The following is a 25,280-nucleotide window of genomic DNA, read 5'->3' as shown; positions in this document are numbered from 1 at the left end:
TTTTGTGTTGCTTTGCTAGAAGGTGACATAGGAAAGCTCTAGGGCTTCCTATCAGAAGTTTAAAATTTCTTATGTTTGTGCTTGATTTACTGTATATAAAATGTAGGTAAAACCAAATTCTCACCAAGGAGTCCATGTATCCATGCTGTTTTCTTATGATCTAATGCAGAAGAGGTGCAGGTATTGGGGCTTGCTAGGAATGCTTTAGAGGTCTGTTCTTTCTCAGCTGGGAAGTTAGCTCATACCAGTTCAGAGGACTGCACACTAACTACTGGACACTTCTGGTGTTTTTGTGGAGACTTCATGAAGATGTTGAAGTTCAATAATTTCTGCTTAGGATGAAGTTCAGCACTTTTAAGTTGTTTCTACAATAATAATTTACATTAACAGACTAGAATGCTAATTTTCTTAGGACTAAGACATTTCATAATATTAATTTTTTTGGCTAGGATTCATTAAAACTTAAAGGCCATATTTTACTCACAAATTTTTATATTTAATATTGCTTCTTGCTTATCTATACACTTATGAAACTAGCATGCATTGCATTTTATTTATAGCTAATTAATTGAACTGATTGCTTCTGGGTTGCTATGTTCCAGAAGACTGTTAGAGCTGATAAACCTCACCTGATATTTTTTTTTCCCCTTTTCTAGAGTTTGTAGGAAGAAAATAAGTCTTTCTGCTTTTTCAGCCTCTAGTTAGTTTCATAACTTAAACCTGAGTGGGCCCAGGATTGAACTAATGAAACTATATTCTTATTTCTTTAAGAAGCAATAAGAGATGGAAAAAGCTGGCTTAGCACTTCAGGAAGCAGTATTTCCAAGCGCTTAGCTAGGATCTCTGTTTTATTTTATTGTTGGCAGCCTATATTATCCTGCTTGAAAGTTTTTTCACAGAAATTACTTTATTGCATTATAGTAAGTGTAGGCATAAATATCAGCTATCAGATTTTAAATCTATGCATTAAAATTATTGTAATTCATGTTATGTTGTTAAATGACTTTGAATTTAGTTTGAATCTAAACTATAAGAGTTAATACACAGGATATTAAAAAAACCAACCAAACAAACAAAACCACCAACCAAAAAACCAACGAACCTCAAATGCATCTTAAGACCTCTGTCATAGGAAAGCTTCATGGTTTGTCTTTTGGCTCTATAGAAAGCTACCTTTATGAGGCTGAGAAACTAAGTAGTACTGGAATGTACTAGGTACATGTCTAAGATCTGCATTTTTCTTCTGAAGCTGCTCACCCTCTGCTGTTGCCTGGCAGTAGGGTTGATAAACTGCCTGAGAGCTTGGAGCTGATTATGGGTAAGCCTGTGTATCTCCCTCTTCTGGATCATGGTCTTCTCACAGGTTAGGCCTAGAATCACCATAGACTAGTTGTTCTTTTGAAGGTCTCATCTCTTTGTGATTGTGTTTCTGCTGCTGTTTCCTTCTTCCTCATTTCAAGGACTCCTTTTCACAGTAGGAAATGGGAGCAGTGTGCGTGACATTCGGAAATAAAGTAGGTATCCAGTTTTGGACTACAAATTTCTGAAGTTTCTTTGTTACCTCTTGTAGAAGATAGCGATCTTTACTGCTTTTTCTCCTTGGATAAATCTCATGTTGTCTTGGATCTGAAATCAGTCAAGCTCAAAATTGTTGGATATGATGTTTTCAAATAAGGGAGCTGCCCTCAGTTTTTCCAAGGTTCATGATACACCAAGGACCTGGTAGACTAGGGCAGCACATGGTGGTACTTTACTTCTTAAGGAGATTAGCTTCCTGAACAGGAAAATCTCCAAAAATATAATATGGAATCACATAATTATTTTTCATAGTAAACGAAAAAAAGTCTGCTATTATTCAGCATTGGGTTATGGCATTTTAAGGATATTCTTGGTTTCCATATCCCTGCTTCCTGTGCATTGAACAGGTTCATTTCTGTAAGTGGCAAATTTGAAGAGATAAGCATGGAACTCGGGAGTGCCAGGGCATAATGCACACAAACATGGTGATCTTTGCTGAGTCCAACCTCTGACAGTTTTTGGTCACCTTACTAATTTGAAGGTATTTTACTTGCTTGCAAGTTGAAGTGGTCAAATGTACATGTGTTGAATTTTTGTCAGAAATCTCAAGCTTGTGATATTTCTTGTCTATCTGCCATGACCTTTCTGAGGAATTTTATGAACTAGGATGGAGAAACTCAATCTGAATCGTTTACAGATCAGGACTGCAACCTCACTAAACCTCTTAAATTGAGCGGTATGGAACTTCGCTATGCTCCTGCCACTTCTGAAAGGGTCTCTAAATCAAATTCTAATAGTCAGTACTTATTAAATAGTTATAAGGTTAACAAGTCATTCTGTTGCGGAGTTGGTGCAGGAGTCACAGAAGTTTGGTAGTGGGTTTTTTGGTTTTGTTTTTTTGTTTGTTTGTTTGTTTTAAACACAAAATAATGTGTAAAGTCACCTGAGCAGAGCATTAAAATGTTACCAAAATCAGTTTTTTAATTCTTCAGAGTGCTTGGCAAGTGCCTTCTCTTTAGCTTCTCAAGATGCCTTCACAGATACATGATATGATGTAGTCTTTCTGATGACTTTGAGAGCTGGTGCCTAAGGATAACAGGGAGAGGTAGCCTTCTTAGAAATCCTAGAGTGGCCTGAGCAGTTTAGTACCTGAACCTAGCACATCTGTTGGTACAGTTTCCATTCCTTTGAGACATCTGATCATTGCTTCTGTCACTGTTTTGGACTCATTCTTGTATTTTAAAAACCTTTAAAAATGACTGGGATACTTCCATATCAAGCATTCAGCATAGAAACCACTGAAGTACTGTTTCTGAGTTCAGTGAAATCTTCAAGTGAATTCCTTAAATTTTCCTGGGCTTCCAGCTTAGCCTGTCTTCTGATCTTGCTCTTTCTCCTCTACCTCCTGTCTTGTGTGAAGTTACCAAACTTACGGGAGATATAACAGAAAGGTCCAATGTTTTGTGCTGATACTTGGCTGTGTAAAACTGTGTGCTGGGTAGGCAGATTCATGTTAAGTAATGGCTCACTTGAGAGGTCAAGTGTTTTCCTGACTCTGCCTGTGTTGAGATACACAGAACTGCAGGTCAGTGTTCAGCTGCTTCTAATGCTGCTCCCTTGTTGGAGCTCCAAGATCACTAGCCAAACTTGAGAAGTTAGACAGTCTCCTTTTGCTTAAAATTCCTAGAATGCTCTTCTGTGGCCAAGTAAGTGTATGCAACAGGAGAGTGAGTCACATGGAGAAATACTTCAGGAAGAATGGGCAATTACCTTTTACTAATTGAGGTTTATAAAGGTTCTGTTTATGCCAGTCCAGATATTACCTGCCTTGGCCAAGGAGTTTTTTATAACTCTAATGAAGTGAGTTTAACACTTGGGACAACTGCTTATTGCAGTGGAATTTGCACATTCAGTGGGTATGTAAGGACTGCATAGTGTTAATGCAGGCCAAGGTGGATCTTAAAGAACAGGGCTGCTCTAAATCTCTTAAAATTTGCAGACAGCAGGTGAAAGAGTGATACAGTAGCAAGAAAATGTGGTAACTTAAAGCAGCCACTAAAGCTCTCAAATTATTTAAATGAGTTACGGGTATAGTTAGCCAGTGATTAATTTATCAATTTTGCAACTACTAACACTATAATCAATCTAGTTTTGGTTTTTGTTGATAAAGAATTACCTGCATTTGGACTGTTTTTGTTCTCTGCTCTTATAAAGGCCCCTACAACTAGAAAGTTTCCTAGAACTGTGTCATCTTGATTTTCTGAAACTGGTCATAAGTTGCTAGCTTGCTTTCAGATTCTCTGGATGTTCATATATGTTCAATATGTTCATATGAAGAAAAAAATTCTTTAAAAGGTGGTGATGGTTTTTAAGATACAGTAGCAATTTTCTGAACAAGAAGGTTGCAAACAACGCATTTTCATAGGTCGTCTTAGTGTGTGCAACCAGTGTCTTCCTTCCAAAATGCTTCCCTTGTCCCTTTACCACAGTATGAATGCCTTTAATGTATTTAACCTTGCAGTAACTCTCAGACAGGAAAATGCTTTTGTTTCCACTTTATTCCTGGGATTTTGACATACAGATGTTTAGGTGTCCTGCTGAAATTCACAAAAGGAAGCCTGTGGTGAAGAGGAGAGTGAAAGCCTGGTCTCTGGAGACTGGTGATAGTTCCTTGTTCCTCTTTTTTTTTTTTTTTGAGCTTGTTTTTTCCTGCACCCAGTACAATATTCAGTTAATATTTTAAATTACCAACATTTGATTTCCCAACCAATAGTGTCTTTTTTTCTTTTAGAAGTCTAGTGAATGTATGGGCACAAAGAACCAGTATATCTAGTTTTCCTCAGTATTGAGACTTTCATGTCTGGTGTGCATGTGAGATAGTCTGGGTTTTTACTTACTTGCATAAGCTGGGACATAATGGAATCCCAGAGCTCTGGGGTATTTATCTGTGGGCTGTGGAAACCGTGCTCTGAAGCACTACTCAGTCCTGTAGGTGCAGCATGGACATGTGGAAGACTACTTGATAAACCTTCATGGAAATAGTAACTTCTATAGATTAAGCCCTCAGTACCTCAGCATAATTTACCAGGGTTTGTTTTTCTTTCTGGATTTACAGAGATATGAAAAATGCTGTAATTGGAAACAACAAACAAAAAGCCAACTTGATTGTTTTGGGAGCAGTTCCAAGGTATGTCCTTTGCTACTCTCCTTTTCACTGATTCACAATGGGTCTGGAATAATGATCCTTTGATCACAGGCACTTTTTTGTTTTAACTTTGGTTGTGGTTGACTGCAGACTTACTTTAATGTAACTGAGAGAGACTTAAAATATCTGTTAAGCTGATGTATTACAGAACAGGCTGTTGAGTAATTATTTTAATTTAGAATTTCATAGAATTCTCTAAAGTAGTCTTGGTGATTTTTATTAAACTTTATTAGCTCAGGAATGAAATCTAATTTCTGACATTGATGATATTAATGATGGGTGGAAGTGGTTGTATCTTAATCCTGCTCTTCAGCCAATTGCCTGGTGAGTTCACAAGTGAAAATGTGTAAGGTTATGTTAAAAATATAATTTAAAAATATTTAAAAACATCTGAGATAATTTGCTTGTCTTCTCTACCTGCTTCAGAGGATTAAAAACCATTGACCATACTTTATTGCTGAATTACTGCTTCAGCTGATGTTAATTAACATTTTCTGGATCCTGATTCCACTAGTACAAATTTAACAGGTAACTTTAGGTACTGGATTGCTCACTGCAGCTTTCATTTCACCCCTCTTCTCCTCTAGCTTTCTTTCAGCCACAATTTGCAGCAATGGAAAAGGAAAACGATGAACACTGCATTACTTGTGCTAGCAGTATGGGACCCACCTATGATCCTTTTGCTTAAATGGCAACTAGGTCCCAAACCGGTCCTGCTTGAGAACGCTTCTTCTGGCTTGTCAAAAAATGCATTTAATTTGCAGGGAATATCTTCTCATTTACAGATTGAGTTTGCCAAGGCTAGCCCTTTAAATTCCCCATGGATCAGCTGTGGGGAAACGCCCTCTACAAAACCTGCTGAATTATCTTCCATTTTGACCACATGTAAACAGGTGAAGAGAAGACTTCACATGAGACGAAAAGATTGAAGTGGACATTTGTTAAAGATTATGCAAAGTTTAAGGAATTTTTTCGGCAACAGGCCCTAAGGGATTTTCACGACCACTGTTTATTCTTGTGGTTCGCATTTTAAAAGGGACAGAAGACCTCCAGCTTCCAAATCTAGAATCCGACTGTTCTTACATTTTGTAGGACTTCATGTTCCTTCAGTTATCCTGCTTTCTGCTGTTACTTGTATTGTGCCCAGTAATGAAAATCCAAACCTTTTTTTTTTTTTTTTCCTGTTGTTAATGCCTTCTGGCTGTCCAAGTAAATTCTGTGGTTAACCTATAACTGCAAATAAATGACTGGGTTTGGAAAATTCTAAAAGGTAAACTATCATGCTTGCCCTCACTTCAGTACAAGTTATCCTCAAATGACAGGAAATCTAATGTCAAGGCTTTTCAGACTAGAGGTATAGATGAAGGTAAATCAGCTGAGTTATTGTGAGAAAAGATGATTCTCGCTGGCTAAAACTTAAGTGGCATCATCTACCCCCAAGTGCTTTTCTGAAGGCTTTAGAATTTCCTCAAGGTATTGTAGACAGACTTAAATAGATTACAGACCATTTGGATTAGAGAACTCCTTCTGTTCTCTCTAACAAGGTGGCAGGAATTCATTGGCTTTTTTGACATGCCTTCTAATTCGTGAAATGGCCACTGAAGCTGTTAGAGTATGGGAACCTTTGGAATTCCAATCTGCAAAGTCAAACTTTTTCCTCAATAAGAATAGGAGTAAGCAAGCTAGCATTCTTTGTTTTAAGTCTCCTCTGTAAAGTTAATGAGGAGAACAGTTTTCTTTTCACAGTGTTAGATTGCAGTCTCCCAAGGGAAGTTGATTCCTTTCTGTGATTGCATGGGGATTGTTAGAATTCTGCTGCTGCTGCTTTGTCTTGTGGTTTACCTTCTTGTTTACTCATTTCTTGCTTCTCTCTTCTTCCCCAAGTATTCCTCCAGCAAGCTTTCAGAAGAGACACTTTAGATGCAAAGAACCCCTTCAGATTTCTGTCACTTAGTGGAAAAGAAAACAGTATGTTCAAATACTAGAACAGACTCATATGAGGTTTGGAAACAGGTCTAGGAAATATCTTTTGTTTGAAATTGGGCCAAATACTACTGGTAGGTATGAAGTATCCCTATTATTTTAAAATGTTAGACTGCTGCTTGGTTGGAAAGAAATGCAAAGTCGTTTGAAGATCTCCATACGGAAGAAAATGCTGGGGAAGAATGGCCGAATCGCTGTCATTTCTAGGCCAGTGGCCTCCTGAGACCATGAGCTGACTGCTTAGTGGTGTCATCTTTAGAAAGGGAGATACAGATAATACCTTAAGTGAAATTTTTTTGTCCCTTTGAAGTTCAGTCTGACCTATGGTCAGTTCTTGACCACTTGTTCTAAAGAGGGTGCTAACAAAAACAAAGTTGATTGAAGAAAGCTTGCAGACTTGCCCTGTCTGGACTTAAGAACTAAGAAGTGTTAAGAACTGTACAAATGTGTACACCAACATGGTCCTAGATGTAAAGAATATAAATGTAGCCAGCCTGTATGTGGATTTTGTTTCATAAGAAACGATTTTCTATATCTCTTCCTCTCTACAGAATGAGAGTTATTCCTTTGCATTCTGATCAAATGCTGGCCTCGGGCACTTCTGTCAGGACTGCAGAAATTTTACTTTTTGAAACTGTTACTTTTTAGTAGCAGTCCCAGAAAATAAAATTTCTAAAGTTCAGGGGGAAAAAAGGTATTTTAATGCCATAATACCAAGTTCTTTCAGTGGCAGGCCAACTTAAAACAAAAACTCAGCCTTGCCTAAAAATGGTTTACTACTTGTAATGTCCTTCAATTTTCTGTTTTTTTTCATTCTACCCCACATAAGAGAATGAGGAAGTCCATACTAATTATTGGTGTGCTCCTTCACTTGAAAATTTTGTAAGAACAAATATTGCATCTCTCGCGCCTATGAACATGTCAGACACCTCTTCAGAGTCCAAGTTCAGTATTTAAAGCTTTTTGTCAGTTGCTCTTACCTCCTAAATCTCAGGAAAATGATTGAGTCCTCAGTTCAAATATAAGTTGTTCTTTTCTACGTCATCTTGATAGAGGATTTCTGACTTAATGAAACAATGTTCATTTAGTAGCAGTTAGTCTGTAGTGCTGCTGGCTCCCAATCCTCTGAGTTGTCATCAAAGCCCCTTTCTGGTGGAGTTTATAATAGAGGCTAGAAAAATGCTTGTTTACTGTGGAGTCCAGGCTGACGATCATATTGTCATCATATTCAATGCCACTTAATAACACCTAAGGTGTAGGGGAGCTAAAGACTCTCACTTAAGTCATTACCAGCACCACCCAGATATCTTGTCATTCTTTGACATAACTTCAGAAGCTAAGCAGTCGTTCCATCCCAGCTCTGCAGTATCTTGTGGCCTCCTATATACACCTTCCCACAAACTGCACATTAACTACATTTTAAGGCCACTGAAAGAGAGTAGGTTAGGTTCTGTTGTAGGCAAAAGTTATTGTGCTTAAGCTCTTTCTGAATCTGCAATAAACGGTCTAAAGCCTCTGGCTTACAGAGATGGAATTGGAGAAGAAAAACATTCAATGAAATGCGCATGAGAGTAAGTTCTTGATAACTCTGTTTTGCAAGTCTGTGGACCGCTTTCTGGTATCCTGAAAGATACAGCATTCAGTGGTTTGTAATCCAGTTGCCAACTGGGCCTTTCAAGCCTGTGACATATTTCCTCTCTTCCTCTTCCTTCATCTGGTGGATGGCAGAGGGTAGAAAAGGCAATGTTAAATTTCAGTCATCAGAGCATAGCTTCGTCTTCCTGTACATTGCAGTTACCTGTTAAAGCTCTGACCTGTGCTATTTTGTCAAAAATGTTAGCTGAATAAAGTTATTGCTTATCTAATCATTACTGAGAGTTTAATACTTAGTCTAATCCACTTCAGAGATAGTTTCTCATTAAGAACTTCAGTTATTCCTTTGCTCCAAAATGAATACAGAGTTTTTTAAATCAAATCTTAAACCTAACCATCCAAGACCTTTAACAAAACCACTAAATCATTCTTGTCATTTACCAAAAATGATTTTCTAACTTCCATCTGATTGTTCTCCAGAGTCTTAAGGCGTAAAGTCAGTTGTTTGGAGCTGTAACGTGGTAGTGTACTTCTTCCTAAACCTAAAGGCCTGTCTCTAGGTAGGTGCACCTCATAGAACTTTATATAGTTAATTTTCACCTTTCCCTAAGTCATTTATTAGGGATTCTGTTTAACTGGTGGGGGTTTTTTTGTTTTTTTTTAATTTCTTTGGATCACATTTTAAATGACGTGTAGAACAGCTGATGAAGTCTTACCCATTCCATCATTTGAAATTTGAGTTCTGTAAAGCATACCATTAGCTTGTCTGTGGAAGTGAAAACTAGTAAGGATTTATTGGGGTTTTAACTTGTTTCTAGGGCTGTGAACACATCAGCATGGACACCCATGAAATTTTATGTTTCAATTTATTGTTAAACATAGTGAAATTCCTTCAGGTAGTGTTCTTTCAGAGTTTGCCAAAAAGTAAGACTTCTGCTTTGATAACTGTGTAACCTACTAATAAGATGAGAAGATATCTCTCTTAACTGGAAGGTTCTGTTACATTCCAAAGCCTGGCAGCTAAGGAAAAGGATTTTATACAGGCTGTGGGCTATATTAAACACAAGAAAAGTATCCATAAAGAAGACTTTTGCAGGCAGTATTGTCTGGCAAATACTGGACAAATTAAAACTGATGTACTGATAAGTAAATAGAGGAATTCACATATTTGTGATAGTGTTTGAAATATTTGAGTGTGTTTTCCTTTCGTTTCGAGATTTAAAAAGAAAATTTAGGTAGGATGGTTTTGCATAGCTCACAAGTGTCCTGATCAATTCTTGTTTAAAGGTATGATATTACAAATTCGTAGATGACCTATGATGTTGATACTTGATCCTGCATGGAGCTTAGCAGAAGAGCACCCTTACGTATCGAATACTTTCATACTGGCGTGCTGACTGTTGTGAGCGCAGTTGCAGGACTGCAGGGTGAAAAAACACCCTGTTGCTTACAGCTTTCCTTGGAGTTACTTGGATAAATATCAGATAATGTTCTTAGTTAAACAATTCATTTATTGTTTAAGTAGAAGATAAGCAACAAACATCCTATGTTTGGGCATGTAGGAATAAAGAGGCTTGTGCATATAGCCAGTACGACTTTAGTTTAACACCAAGAAAATATGTCTGTTAGTTTGTGTCCTGGAAAGCTTGGCCTCCTCATGGCTAGCATATTGAGCAACCAGCTCTAGCTGATCCTGCTTTGAGCAGTGGGATGGACTAGATGACGTCCAGAGGTCTCTTCCAACATCATCTATTCTGTGATTCTGTTATCTGATTTAATGGAGAACTGTCTTTATATGTCTAGTTTTCCCTCAGGGTTATCCTTGAATTCAGGCACTCACTCTAGAAGTTCTTTTAATTAGTGTCCTTTATGATACTACTCCTAAAGGACTAGCCCATCCTTCAACTGTAGGAATGCAAGTATCTGCTTGACAGAACCATCTCCTGTACAGACAGGATGTATTAGCACTTGCCCGAGTATTCAGCTCTAAATCCATCGTTAGCTAGTAGAAGGAAGCACTGCCTTATGAGTGAGGGTATAGTTTCAATGAAAGCCTTAATTCCTTAATTTATAACTTTATATGCTGAAATTATGCATGACAGATGTGCAAATATATTTGTGCAAATATATGTTGTGCTTGATTCACATGGTCACACAAATGTAATTACTGGCTGGTTGGGATTAGATATAGCAGTATTGAACCCAGTGCTATCCTGGAAGGGTTTTACGCAGAGATTCTCTAAACCACCTTTGGAGGTATGCACTGATCCATGGACCTGATACTGAATTTTGGCAAAGAAGGAACAGCACAGTAATGGATTAGGAGTTAACTTGCATAGATCTGACATTTTCTTCTTTGTACCTGGGGCAGTAAAGCTGTTGAACTATTTCAGAGAACAAACTTAGCCATCAGTTTTCACTACAGTCTAATGCTGGGTTACTAGACAGATGTGATAAGGTTTAGCAATGACAGCAGGTAATTTTTTGAATGTTTTCTAGTTTCTAATCTTAAGGTAGCCACCAAAAAGGAGTTTTCTTGTTGGAAGAGTTCTGGTATTGTGAAGTGGAAAGGGCCAATGAATGGTGGAAACTCATATGAGAAATATTTAACCTCTCTGTGGTTTTTTCCTCTATTATCTGAGTGACTGATGGTAAATGATGTCTGCTGTTGACTGTTTTTGTATCTGATGGTTTATTTTCTCAGTTTCTTTGTTAAACAAATAATTAAAAAAAGGTAAAAAACCCTTAATAGCTGGGGATTGTTTTTCTTGATAAAGGATGAAGAATATTATAGGGTTACCAGTTCTGATGAATCATACAAACCCAGGATTCAATACAGTAATAAAAATATGAAGAACTGCACCTTTGAGGGATTCCTAGATTCACCACACATGCTTTCCTATGAGGAAAAGGGAGCAGCCAGTTACTTCCATGACATGGAAGAGGGAGAAGAAACCTCATCATGGAGGATCTACCCCTTTTATGGAAAGGAGATGGCAACTCTTCCCTGTTCAATTTGTCCGTGCAACACCATTTGTTAAAGAGAGAATAAAACCCGAACCATTTTTAAGCGTGAGGGGATGAAGCATGCCTGCAGTTGCTCCTGCAGACATGTGAAGAAAGATTTCTAGTTTGAGGCCTAGAGAGCAACTCTAGAAATGATAGTGAAGTGACAGATATGAGGCTGGTAATATGATTATTTTTTTTGTTTTGGGTGATGAACTGGACTTTGATATGCCAGATAACCTGTCTTAATATGTGATAGGATCTTTGTTTCTAACAGGAATGAACAGTGTTCAGAAACCAAGCTGGGAGGAACAACAACAAAAAAGGCATAAATAATTTAAGCTCCAAAAAACCTATGCCAATTTTGAGTATCAGATTTGGGTGTTCTACCTTTTTTTCCTAGGGATTGAAAGTCTTTTTTTAGGATAGCAAAATTGCATTTTACAGAAGACTAGGAATCTGTTAAGTTTCCCTTGGTCAGTTGATATTCTGGGGAACAAAAACATTTTAAAACTGGAAATAAAATAAATATATTAAAATATATAATAAAGCCATAGGTCTATCGGTAATCATTATATGAATTGTTTTGGCACAAGATGTCAGTTAACTGCAGAAGAAAGTGTGTTGTGTATCTCTTCTCCAGAAGAGAGACCTGGTGTGCTTAGTGATGCACAAAATACAATTATGATCTTCTTAGCTTGTTACATCTTTTATAAAGTAGTTTTTGGCAAGATCATGTCCAAAGTTAGAGAATACTAGGATCTATTCAAGTTCCGATCTCCAGTTTGCCTTCCAGTGATGGTACCTTTTCAACTTGGTCTGTTTCAGTGGGAAACTCTGTGGAAACACAGCACAAACATGAGATGGAGCTGGGTTTTTTTGCAGGTGTGGGTTTATTTCTTAGAGAAGGGTTGCTGAATATGCAACATGCTAGCACCTTGTTGTCCTAATATTACCTTCTATTTTAAACAATCTCATGAGGTGATGACTTAGGTTCAAATGGGCCTTCAAGCTTCATGCCTGTGTTTTGAGCTTTTTTCTTTATTTTTGCTTGGCATCTTTCTTATCTGAAATTAGTATTTCTGGAGTAATCTTGTCCCTAATCCCTCAGTGCTCAGTAGCAACTCCTTTCTTGCCTTCCTTTGTCTGAAAACTTTTGTTGGTAGAAGTGCAGCTTTTGTGGCTTGCATCTCCTCTTTTGTTGCCTTGGGATCAGGACTTTGTTACACTAACGAAAATGCCTTTTGTGTCTCTGACCCAGGCAGTGTATGTAAATGTGCAGGTGAAAAGCCAAGCTGATTTAACAGGTCTCTTCTTCTGACAGGGTTATCTCACAGAACCACCCCTCTATGCTTCTGATCATATCCTACTACCACTTCTTGTGTTGATGTTTGTGTGACTGCACAGAAAACTGCTTCACAAAAAAGCAAGTATTGTTCTGTTGAGTTAAAAAAAAAAATGGACAGATGAGCACAGACATAGGAGCGAGGAAGACTGCCCCATAGTAGTAGAGAAATGTACATGTGCACCTTGCAGTGCTGAAAGGCTGCTGTTGGTGACAATGTGATGAATCTCTACCAATGGAAGTGTTGAAAAACAAGCAAGACAGTAACTTCAAATGATCTAATGGTTGATGATCCTGCCTTGGAGCAAGGTCAGTGACTAGAGGATCTGTCAAGATTCCTTACAGCTCTGGTTCTGTGATCCTCAGTTCCCACCTAATTGGCCTGCTGACTGCAGAAGTTGTAAGATAACTTGGACTGCACGACCACTGCTGGTGGTGTTAATAAGAAGTGTACGAGTTATCAATTATGCACATCTTTTGAAACATTCATGATCTCTGGCATGTTACCAGCTTTCTTTCAAGAGTTCGCTCAGTACATTTGGACATAGTATTACTAGGTCTGTCATGCACATTATGAGGTGTTTTGTCCAAACTTCTCAGACATCCTTACGAGGGCAAGGCAGAGTTGTTTCCTGATGCCCTGTTCTGTTCTTGGCTGCACTTTGCATTGGTATTTTCTGTGCCATGTATTCCATAGGGTAGGGATCTGTGCCCAGCCCTAGTGGTTTGCACACTTAGGTGAAGGAGCTTCATCTGTGATGCTGGTAGTTTTTAAAGGCTTCCTTTGCTCTAGAGTGGTGCAAGAGCTGGAGAGCAGAGGCCCTAATAGGCCTCCTGCGGTTGTCCTTGCTTTTTTCTTCAAAGCAGGTCAGGAGTCAGGGCCTGTTTACATAATTACATGTCTCTATGGGGAATAACCCTCACCATGAGGGTTATGTATAACTGGAACAAGGTATACTTCTAACCCAGCTACGAAGTACATGTGAGTCAAAGCAAATATTTGCAGTCAGCAGAATTGTATTAGAGTAGTTCTTGTTTAAAAGCTGCACATCCCTCTATCTCTGAAGTGCCTTTTCTATTAGCAAAAAGGAAGTTGTTAATATAAGCTGTACTTCTAATGACACCTTTCAAATTGTGTATTTTTTTAGAATTTTAAGTTTCAAGTTTAAAAACATCATGTAAAAGGTAGCTTTACGATACCTCATGGTATCTGTTCCTAAGGAGCTGTAAGAGTCAAATCTGTAAAAAAAGTATTCAAAAATGTATTCTTGACATCCTCTTTCATATGCAGATACTGAATGTTGGGTGGTGATATCAAATGGAGTGGGAATATAGTGTAGCCATTTTGTATACAGTGGAGAATTTCAAAATGCAGGTGAATGGGAAGTCAAAACATAGCTTAATTTTTGTTTTAAGGTTGCTTAACATCCTTAGACAAAAACCTTTTAAAATTGGTTTGTCTAAAGGAACAGTAGTTTTTCAGATGGTGGTCATAGGCTGTCTGAGTCACTGATGTTTTAACATGGAAAAAATATTTCCACACAGGAATTTCTGGAAGACTTAGAGTAAAGTTTGCATGTTGGTGGTTTATAAAGATAAATGGAGTGAACAGTTCAACAATGAACTTATTCATAAGAGATCAGTCTTGAGCAAAGTGGTAAGATGGTTGAAACAAGACTGGATGAAGATGTTGCTTTATATAATGCCTATTAATACATTTCTTGTAAAACAAAAGGCGTGTGTCATCTCAAAAATAGTCTTACTTGATGAAGGCAACTGACTTAGTCCTGTAAAATATTTGAGCCTGTGTCACACTTTAATACTAAGCTGAGTCAGTGTAATTCACTGTGTAAGTTAAAAAGCTTTGAGTGTTGTTAGTGTAAATTTACCTCTGTCGGGCTTCAGGGGTTGTGTGTTGATCTCACTTATTCTAGTATAAATGGCTGCAAAGAAAGGATGTGTTTATTTTTTGCTAAATGGTTTGTGGAGTGGTCTTGGGGGGGAAAAATAGAATAAATTTAGCTCATACAGACTGCAGATTTGACAGTGGTAATGCACTTGGATGTGAGGGTTTTTTTTTATCTAGTAACAAAAAGGAGAGGCCATACTGTAGCAACTTCAATATCCTTCAAGTTACTCTAAAAGTGTGCACTTGAACGACTTTGGAGAGCTGGTAGGACCTTGGGTTAAGAACTAGGAAGAGGGTTAGCAGAGTGTTATATGCTGAATGAAAGTATTCATGTTATAAAAAGGTGAATCAGACTGCACTGGCTCAGTGTAGAGTAGCAAGAGTTATTTTCAAATGAAACTGATTATTAAAGAGAAAGGTGAGGAAAAACTTGATCGTAGTCCTTATTTACTCTTATGTGAAAAATATTGTGGGGGTTTTTTGGGGGTTTGTGTTTTTTTTTTTTTTTAATTTAGACCTCTTACAGCTCGGTAGATATTATAATGGTCCAACATTGGATTTAGTTAAGTGAACAAAAATCGGATAGAATGCAAGTTGTGTGATATATAGAGAGAGCAAATCATAGAATATTAATGTAAGTGAAGATGTCTAAGCATGAGAATAAATTACTAGAGCTGTAAGCTGAGACTCCTTGTTTCGTTCCTAAAGGAAAAGCTTTCTTTTCAGCTTACTTCCCTACTGCTTGCAGCACTGTAATACTGTAGTAGAAGGGTGTTTTTCTCTGTAATCCACATGTCAGTGGACTGTTTGTGTTACTATCTCCTTTACAGACATTTAAGTAGTTGGAACATTTTTAATAGTATAGTTCAAAGCTGAGTCCTTCCATCACATTTCTCGACTTGGCTTTTTTAAAAAACTGACAGGTACTATTTGCTTTGTATGAAATTTTTCAGAAGCAGTATCTTATCTTTGTAGTTGTTTTTTTTTTTAGCTTGATAGTAGAGTTAGCCTAGGCCCCTTGGATCCAGCTTTTGGAGATTCTGAATTAACTTATTGCTTCCAGAAGTGAGACTGTGACATCTCAGTTTAGGATATATTTCTCTGATTAATAGTCATAAAAATTGCTCATATTTTTGAGTCCTTGTGTGTGAGAATCCACAACTATTTAATTTTTCATTTCGGATATTTCACAGAAATTATCCTGTGTACTTTTAAAATGATACTTAATTTTCACTTTGGAACATTTCGTGGCCAGTGATTGTTTCCTGCTATGCTGTTCGAAAAGTAATGCTTAAAATGCATTAAAAGGTGCGGTTTTTTTAAAATTTGTATGTTGCCCTATCCTGTTTGATCTCATACTTTAATTCATTTCACAGTTTGGGATTGATGCTTACTGGGACTTCCCATGTGTTCCGAGGTCAACCTCTACGCATGCATTAACTTTTTATTCAATATTCTGTAAGCCAACAGTAAATAATATGCCTCAGTAGTACCTTCATCTGTATATTCATCGCATATGTTTCCGTGGTAGAGTTTTCAGGCCTTCTTGCAGAGAACTGGAAGACAAGCGTCTTCCAAGGTAGAATAAGGAATCATGATCATTCCAGCAAATAGTGCATTCATCTGTTTTGCAAACAGACTAATAGTAAATATTCAGATAATCATGATTGAATTAAAGCTCTTATTTATTCATATACTTTGATAAAAGGTATCTTAAGATTCATGGTACTATAACTTGAAGGTATCTTAAGATTCCTGGTACTATAACTTGAACTGTTACCCTGAAGTCTTTTTCCATGTGCCTGCTTATGGGGCTTGATGAAGTGCTCAAAAGGTTCTTTTACTAATGGCTGAGTTTAATCTCCTCTCCAGGTATTTTAAGAACTTCAGAGATTTTTGCGACAACTTGTAAGTGGGATGGAATGTCAAAGAGTAAATTTCTGTTATTTTTAGCAAACTGCGAGGTCTGTGTTCAGACCGGATTGATGAGGTCTAAATCATGCAAGTCTGTTTTACAGTGCACATCTCCAATGCACCACACCCATCTCAATAATCTTCAAAAGAAAGGGAAATCTAAACTGTTTATCTTCCTTGCTAAACCACTGTAGTTACCATTTGTTCAGCAGCTACTTTCAAGGAAAGTTTTGTATTAGAATATTGCGTGGTTTTCCTAGATGAATCCCTATCAGTTGTTCAGAATACATCATGCCTCCAGCTGACCTTATTTTTTTGTTTCTAGGCATAGTTGTTCATGGAGTTCATCGACGTATCTCTCTGGGTCTACTGCCCTACCTCATTTAGATATGATTGCCTGGATACCATTACTGACATCTGAGGCTTTAATCAGTTAATTGCTCTTAGAAATGCATGGACAAATGAAAGAAATTTTATTCTATATGAACATTAGAGGAAAATATCTTAGGGAAGCCTTCTAGAAGCTTGAAAAAGTCTTAAATATTGCGTTTTAAACTAGTTAGCATCAAACCTTGGATTAATGTTCATGAAGATGTTGCAAGATCTTTCCATTAGCTTTATTTAATTTCCTGTCTCATTGTAATGAGTTCCACTGCAGGATCACAGGCTGAAGAGTGAGTCAACAAGAACATTAGCACCTTTTTGCTGTTTTAGAATATCTGTTCTGTGCTTTTGGTTTGTCCTGAAGCTCTCAGTCTCTACTAAAGTTATGGTGGTTCTAGCAGAGCCTTGTTCCAGTATTTCTGCAGGTTTGGTAGAAGTTGAATGGCTGGCTGATAAGGGATAAGGCTGGAGATAAGGGATCCAGGTTAAGCAGGGACATCGTGTTCTTAAAAAAATGTGGACTATGAACAAGTACCTTACTAGTATTTTTTACATTTCCAAAATCCAAATTACGACCTTCCCTTTTATCCCCTGCATGTACATGCCAATTTTCTACCTTTTTATCTTTTTAATATTAATACATGGGAGGAATGTATTATAAACATCATTGCTGAATTTGTCTATGCTAGACCCTGGAAACAACAAATCAGTCCAGGATGTAGATTAGTGTGCTATCCCTGTGTTTCTTTTGACAACAGAAGGATGTGGTCTTTGTCCTTAAAGTTTAACAGTAGTTTATTAATGCACAGTTTCATCTTTATCAATTATATGGGTTCTCCTCACTTGAAACTTTTCGTAATTTTATAGTTTGTCATTTAACTACTTAATTTTCAGTGTTACTTGGTGTCAGTTCTCTCTTTTAAAGAAAGAAACAGAAAATGTTTTAACATGGATGTCTAGCTCTGTGGAAAAGCTGATCTGAAACACAGGCATATTTTAAAGATCTGGAAAAGGATATTATTAATATTTCAAAAATTTATTATATGTAAAATCTGAACTTAAATTTTCATCTTCACTAATTATAAAGCTTAGTTAAGGATTTCTATTTTAAACACATAGAAAGACTAGGTTATAGTCAGCGTGTTTCACTTTCACTCTTTAACATTAATGTAGCTGTAACATCTGTTCCAAGTGCAGAGTGTTAAGGGAAAGAAAATAGCAATTATTTTGTTTGGAAAAGAATAACATTCAGAATTTAGTGTGCTTTTTGATTTTGTAAAAATCCCTTTTAAAAAAAAACAAACATGTTTTAGGACATGACACTGAGGTGCTGGAGTGTGCCCAAAGAAGGGCAACGAAGCTGGTGAAGGGTCTAGAGCACAAGTCTTATGAGGAGCGGCTGAGGGACCTGGGGTTGTTTAGCCTGGAGAAAAGGAGGCTGAGAGGAGACCTTATCGCTCTCTACAACTACCTGGAAGGAGGTTGTAGTGAGGTGGGTGTTGGTCTCCTCTCCCAGGTAAGAAACAATAGGGCAAGAGGAAATGACCTCCAGTTGGGCCAGGGGAGGTTTAGATTGGATATTAGGAAAAATTTCTTCACCGAAAGGGTTGCCAAGGACTGGAACAGGCTGCCCAGGGAAGTGGTGGAGTCAGCATCCCTGGAGGTATTTAAAAGATGTGTAGATGTGGTGCTTAGGGACATGGCTTAGTGGTGGACTTGGCAGTGCTAGGCTAATGGTTGGACTCAATGATCTTAAAGGTCTTTTCCAACCTAATTGATTCTATGATTCTATGACTGAACATTTCTGGATACAAGGAACAGGTTATTTATTGAAGTCCTTAATAATCAGGGAAGGCTATTGGTGTGATCTATACAGGGAAGATGCATCTCAGAGCAGGTTTTCAGGACTTCATAGTGAAAATGGAAGGAAATACTCTTGCATGTCTAAATTGAAATCTAGGTTATTAAAAGCTATTTAAAAAAAAAAAGTGACTGTTACTGGCATTTTTTAATTAGTAATTAGATCCAACACTTACATCAGAGTTGTCTCCTAGTATTCCCCAGACAACCCCGTGTCTGAAAGGCTTGTTGAATGGCTTGCTAAGCTTCTCAGAAAACAACCAGTGAAAGGATTGGTTTAGTCTTGATTCTTGTTTTGAGGGGATTTCTTTGTTTGGGGGCGGGGGTCTTGGGGATCTTAAATTATCTAATCCAACAATAGGTATTTTTCTGTAATAGTACTCCTTCAGATAATTCTGAAATGAAGCTTAGCATATCTCCAAGTTAGTAGTGGTCAGTAATAGTGTGTAAGTGAGACCTTTCTCACAGGAAGGGGACAGATGCTAATGGCCAGTTGTCTTTGCCCCAGCACTCTGGAACGTATTTCCCAGCTCTGTCCATAAAAACCAACCAAACTTAAAGCATGCTGCCAAAACACTTGGGATATGGTTGAGGATTTAAGGAAAATGGAGCCTTTTATTGCCACTTATGAAGTTGTTTTATGTTGCATGATGGCATGTTTGTTCTGTACGTGCTAAATTAAACTACATGAGTCAGTTTCATGTTCCTGCATCATAAATAGATCTGCTTACTGCAGTGTAGGTATGGGTGAACCTGGGTTATGTCCTTACAGATACCATCACTGAAGAGTTCTAACACTTACACATTTGAAGGAGCAGACTGAGAAAGCATAGTGAAAACAGTAGGAATCAAGTGCCTTAAGTCTTTCTAAAATTACTGTATCATATACTGTATCATTTAAAATAATTGTAAAAAGTAACTTTTAATAAACTACTTATACCTGAAGCTAAATTGTTTTGGTAACAGACTTAAAACTTTTTATTCTTTACTCCTTGTGCAGAGATGAAAGATTGTATGTATGTTGTTGCTGATTTCTGTTCTTGACTGGTCTGGGTGGTTGTCAGCATGTTTTCTAAATTGCCAACTCTTTAAAGTCAAATTTTTCAGCTTTCTTTTTAAATACCAGGGGGAAAAAAAGTTTAAATTTTGCTGTGAAATAGTGATACTGATTGTAGAAGATACATAACTCCTTCTAGCAGTGGAGTTACAAATAGAACATACTGAAAACTGTGGTGCAGCATTAGCTTACAAAATATATGTGTGTAAGTTAGAAGAGTCGAGAAGAGTCAAGTCTTTGGTGTTAAAATAAAACAGCTGTACAGGTTACTGCAATAATTAATTCATCTTCTGATCTGCTTATGGTAATCCTGTCAAATTATTTTCTTCAGTAAGGGATTTTTCTTGGCAGTTAGCAAATGTCAATCAGAGTTAGAACAGTAGATGAGATTGCACTTTCCACATAGTAGCTCAGTGTGCAGAAAAAACATCTTTTCAATGATGAATTTTAGCTAGGATCACTCAGTGTGTTTGTACATTACCAAAGAAGCTTCTGCTTCCTGTCTATCCTTACGTGATCTAGAAGGCAGAGAACAAAACCAGCCTGTCTATAAAGAAGTAATAGTAATGCAAGGTTATTCTGTCTCATTCGGATTGGAAGTGGAATGCTTTTTTTCCTTTGTGATGATTTTCGTCATGGTTTAACCCCAGCCAGCAACTAAACACCACGCAGCCGCTCACTCACTCCCCCCCCGACCCAGTGGGATGGGGGAGAAAATTGGGAAAAGAAGCAAAACCCGTGGGTTGAGATAAGGACGGTTTAATAGAACAGAAAAGAAGAAACTAATAATGATAATGATAACACTAATAAAATGACAACAGTAATAATAAAAGGATTGGAATGTACAAATGATGCGCAGTGCAATTGCTCACCACCTGCTGACTGACACCCAGCCAGTCCCTGAGCTGCGATTCCCCGCCCCCACTCCCCAGTTCCTATACTAGATGGGACGTCACATGGTATGGAATACACTGTTGGCCAGTTTGGGTCAGGTGCCCTGGCTGTGTCCTGTGCCAACTTCTTGTGCCCCTCCAGCTTTCTCGCTGGCTGGGCATGAGAAGCTGAAAAATCCTTGACTTTAGTCTGAACACTACTGAGCAACAACTGAAAACATCAGTGTTATCAACATTCTTCGCATACTGAACTCAAAACATAGCACTGTACCAACTACTAGGAAGACAGTTAACTCTATCCCAGCTGAAACCAGGACAATTTTGCATAACACTGATTATGTATTTTGCTTCTTTTGTGGTCTTTCAGAAACAGCACTAATCTTTACATTGGACATAGTGCAGCTGATACTTCAAAGAATACAGTACCAGAATTTGTAGCTTTAGAAACATATAACTTAATTGCCTTAAGTATAATTTTTTTTCCTTTTCCAGAAGCCAATAATATAGGTATGGTTAATTTTGAGTTTGCACAAATGATGTGCGAGATATGCTTTTGTGGAACAACTGATAATCTGAGCCTATTTTGCATACCTTGCTCTATGAATATTAAAGGAGCCTACAGTAAAATGTAGAACAAAGAGCAGATCAGCTCTGCTGAGCCATGTGGGCAGTCTGGGCCAAAGTGCCTCAGGACCGTTAGCTGGTCACTGTAAGAAATGAGAAGAATTATATAAATTAAAGGATAATATATATGCAGTACCAAATTGATGTAAATTAGTCAGGAATAGATTTATACAAGAAATTAGAGGAGGTTTCTAAACATCAGGAATAAATGGCCTTTCAGATAAAACAGATAAGCAGGGACAAAGAACCTGGATGCCTTTGATAAGTTTGTGAATGGAGTGGATTAAAGAAAACGGCAATGATTCTGGAGGTCTATGCCATTCTGAATTTATGCCAGTCTGATCCTTTGAATCTGAAGGAATTTGAAAGGAGAAAGGATATCTGTGCTTTTGGGGTTGCTTGCATCTCACATGTTAATTCTGTGCCACATTTCAACTGTTTCGTTTGTGTTCAGGAAGAAGAGACCTTTGATCTCATAGCTTTCTTCCAGTGACATGCTGTAGTTATGTCTGTTGACCTTTTACTTTAGGTTTCAAAGGTAGGGGATTCTAAGAAGCAATTTCTGCCTTATGTAAGTGGGAAACATTTAGAGTGTGTGTTAAAGGTACTCTTCTGTGTTACTGTCGTTGTGGGGCTGCTTGCACTTCCCTTGGTGGCCTTTTCCAGTCCCATGTACCTAAATTGCATTTAGTTACTGTGTTTCCGGTTATTTTTCCCCTTGCCTTTGATTTAACAAGTCAGGTTTTGGGGCATTTTGTTCAGGGATCTGTTTACCTGAGTAACTACTTCTGTCTCCTTCTGCAGTGGGGTGGATGCTGGCTTTTGGCTCCTTTTTGCTCCTAGAGAAGGCTTCAGTATATTGCTTGGCCTTAGGAGAGACCTTTTCAAACTAGACAGAGTAATGTTTTACTAATATTTCTATCTTAGTGGATCTAGAAAAGTGACTGTGTATGTTGCATGTACGGAGGGAATTATATCTCAGTGTCCAAGTCATCCTACCTGTTACAGTTTTGCTCAGACTTGTATGTAATGTGGGAGCCCTTAGCTAAGCGGTTTTCATCTTAAGCTTACACACCACGTGAATCTTAAAGTGATTATCTTCTGTGCTGATGCGAGGTAGGAATCTGGTTGCTATCTGGGCTCTTTGTATGACTCAAGTGTAGACTGAAAGTGTTCGGTGACCTCCACTATGATTCAGGTGCTACTGACATAATCTAAAATATGTTCAAAGGGGCTCCTAGGTATCTTGATACTGTATAAAGAATCAAAACTGATTGAGGTCCAAGGTATGCATTTGGCAAGATATGTTTTAGGCTTGAAGTGATCCTGTTTAGCTACAATTCAGCTGCCTTTGTGCACATAAAACTTTTCTGGGCTTCTTTATGTTCATATATGATCATTTCTCAGTGTTCAAAACTCAGATTACTCTCAGCCCCCATGGTTGTGCTTGATGATGGAATTATTTTGCAACGGTGACCCAGAAGAAATCACTGCCAAAGATGACAACCATCATGATAGTGGTAACCACGTCCCTAGGTGTTAGGGGAGATGCATGAGGTTCCCTTTCCCGTTAATGTCAAACTGCAGACTCGTTTCCTTTAATTGAAATTTGGGATCTTCCTGGTATCCTGAAAGACCTTTTCCCGGATATCAGTACTGTGACACTACATTTTTAGAAAATACAGTGTGGTGTCTTTCTACTATAACAGCAAGTAAAACCTGTGTAGGAACACACAGTGTATAAAGGTTCTTATGAATAAAGTGTTCATCTTACTCTTTTGTTCATTCTTCATCTTTCTATTAAGGACTTCATCTTCTTTACATAGCAGGATTTGGATGGGGTTTTTATTATGCTTAGAAGTTCTCTTCTGTCTGAATTTTCCTGTAAAAATAATTCTACTTCCAGGTTGCTGTATTTACTTCAGCAAGAAACCTCCAGCGCAGAACTGAGAACAGAATGCGCAGTGGTCCTCGGAAGCCTTGCAATGGGTACAGAGAATAATGTCAAATCCCTACTAGACTGCCATATTATCCCAGCCTTATTGCAAGGTACTTTTCCCTTAATGGATCTATGTTAGTAAATGTTCCTAAAGTACTCAAATAAGCAAAGATAATGAAACTGAATAGTAGGTTTTGTCTATATTTATAGGATTACTGTCACCAGATTTGAAGTTTATTGAAGCTTGCCTGCGGTGTCTCCGTACCATTTTCATCAGTCCTGTAACTCCAGAGGATCTACTATATACAGTAAGTTGTAAGCAGATTATTATGTCCTTTTAAAACCTATAGAGTTGGTGGGAGTGAAAGGTCTCATTGTCTGCAGTAGTAATGAGGACTTGCTTGACCAATAATGTTAGCATTTCTCACCTACGTTTAAGGCATCTGGCTCACCTAACATTTATAGCAATATTTGATATGAAATGGTCAACAAGGTAGCACACTGATAAAGAAAAAAACGAAAATTTTCAGGCTTGTGTGCAATCTTAAGGAGTAAAAACTGTCTCTAAATGGTGTTTACAGATACCATTATCACTGCTATATGGGCAAAAGTTAGTTTCTGAAACTTAAAATTTTATCCAATGCTGTCCTCCCACTCCAGATGTGAGGGTGTTTGCTTAGTTTTTGCACTTCATGTGGAAGAGATTCACCTCCAGAACTTCTCTGCTTTTAGTTAATATATATGTGATTTACATTTAACTGACAGGAGGATAGAAAATGTCCTCCACCATTGCTATAATCTTGAGTTCCGCTTGGAGCATGCGAGCAGTAAGGCTATCGGTGCTGACCTTGTTAAGGTGACTGGGCAAAGCAATTGATGTGGAGCCCTGTCTGAAGGTAGTGCTGTCTCTTGGCAGTTTAAACACAAAAGGCCTTGCCCAAACTCAGTCACTGTCTCTTACATGGAAAGAGGGGAGAGAAGGGTTTGCACTCTTCCCTGCTCCTTTGTTCCAGTGTAAGGGGTGAGGCAAGCTGTGGCATGAAGACTACTGTACCAGCAATCTCTTTCTGCTAGGAGAAGGGTAACATTGCACCAGACTGCTGTCTGGACGTCACCAAGCATGTCCAAATTCTGAGGGTAGTTGGGAGCCCACAGTGCTAACCGCTCTGGTCCCACCAATCAAAGGGATGACTGTCGCTTGCTGAGGAAGACTTGCTGCTTATAGAGAAGGGCACAGCTGGCCTCTGATGTCATACTTTCTCTACAGTTTGGGTGTCTATGTCATTATTAGAGATAATTTCTGTGTTAATAGTCCTCAACAGATTTTCTTGATGATTTTTGTCTAGTTGTTATGCAGTGCTGTAATGATGTCTGTTTTGTTCTCTGTTCCTTTTCTGATGATTTCTTACATTTTCATGCCAGAAATAGGTATGTAAACTTGTTGTTTTCCATGGTCTCAATTCTACCATACACCTATTCTGAATTTCATCTGCTAGTTAGTCCATGTCATGAAGTCTTCCTGCAGCTCTTCACAGCTTACCCTTGTATTTAGTACGTGTAGATAATCAGCCAGCTTTGTCCTCCACTGTTCACTGCCTTTTTTCCAGTTGTTTTTTGATTGTTCAGCAAGGAAACCCTCAATGCAGATTGTATGTGTGACCACTGAAGGCACCTCTCCTGAGTGATCCGAGAGTTTCCTCTGTGTCTCTGTTCCTTCCTTTGACTCCACTTCATGCTCCCAGATTCCCCCAAGTCAGCCTGTAAGAGTTCATAATTGCAGGGGCATCTGCTCCCTGCTCTCAGCATCCAAAGTCAGGGCTTAAGATGATTGTCTCCATTAACAATCCATACCTATTCCTGGGGATCAGTGCTCAATGGACACTATTAATGGCTCCCTGTTTGGAGGAGAGATTTGATATTTTGAAGGGAGAGGAAGTGGAAGAGTATGTACAGAAATGTGAAAGAACCAGTATCAGCATATAAATTACCACTAACGTTGTGGGAACAATATGCCTAAGATACTGGATTTTCTGTTTCATCCTTTGCTTCA

General features: G+C 38.1%; 1 protein-coding gene across 6 annotated transcripts in view; it reads left to right on the top strand.

Annotated features, from left to right (window-relative positions):
- Positions 1 to 25,280, top strand: part of ARMC8 (armadillo repeat containing 8) — an 82,308-nt gene that overhangs the window by 11,785 nt on the left and 45,243 nt on the right. For 5 of the 6 annotated variants that reach the window (XR_008237487.1, XM_052803475.1, XM_052803476.1 and 2 more), the window contains 3 exons: positions 4,634 to 4,705; positions 23,198 to 23,340; positions 23,441 to 23,538. Coding sequence is in view for 5 of the 6 variants with exons in the window: in XM_052803475.1 (XP_052659435.1) it covers positions 4,634 to 4,705; positions 23,198 to 23,340; positions 23,441 to 23,538 (313 nt within the window). In the remaining variant the exon portion in view is untranslated. The remainder of the gene's footprint in view (positions 1 to 4,633; positions 4,706 to 23,197; positions 23,341 to 23,440; positions 23,539 to 25,280) is intronic. The other variant, XM_052803477.1, reaches the window with a different exon arrangement.

Source organism: Harpia harpyja, chromosome 12 (assembly GCF_026419915.1).
Source record: "Harpia harpyja isolate bHarHar1 chromosome 12, bHarHar1 primary haplotype, whole genome shotgun sequence".
Lineage (NCBI taxonomy): Eukaryota > Metazoa > Chordata > Aves > Accipitriformes > Accipitridae > Harpia > Harpia harpyja.
The sequence above is the reverse complement of the archived record's forward strand: the minus strand, read 5'-3'. Positions and strand labels throughout refer to the sequence as shown.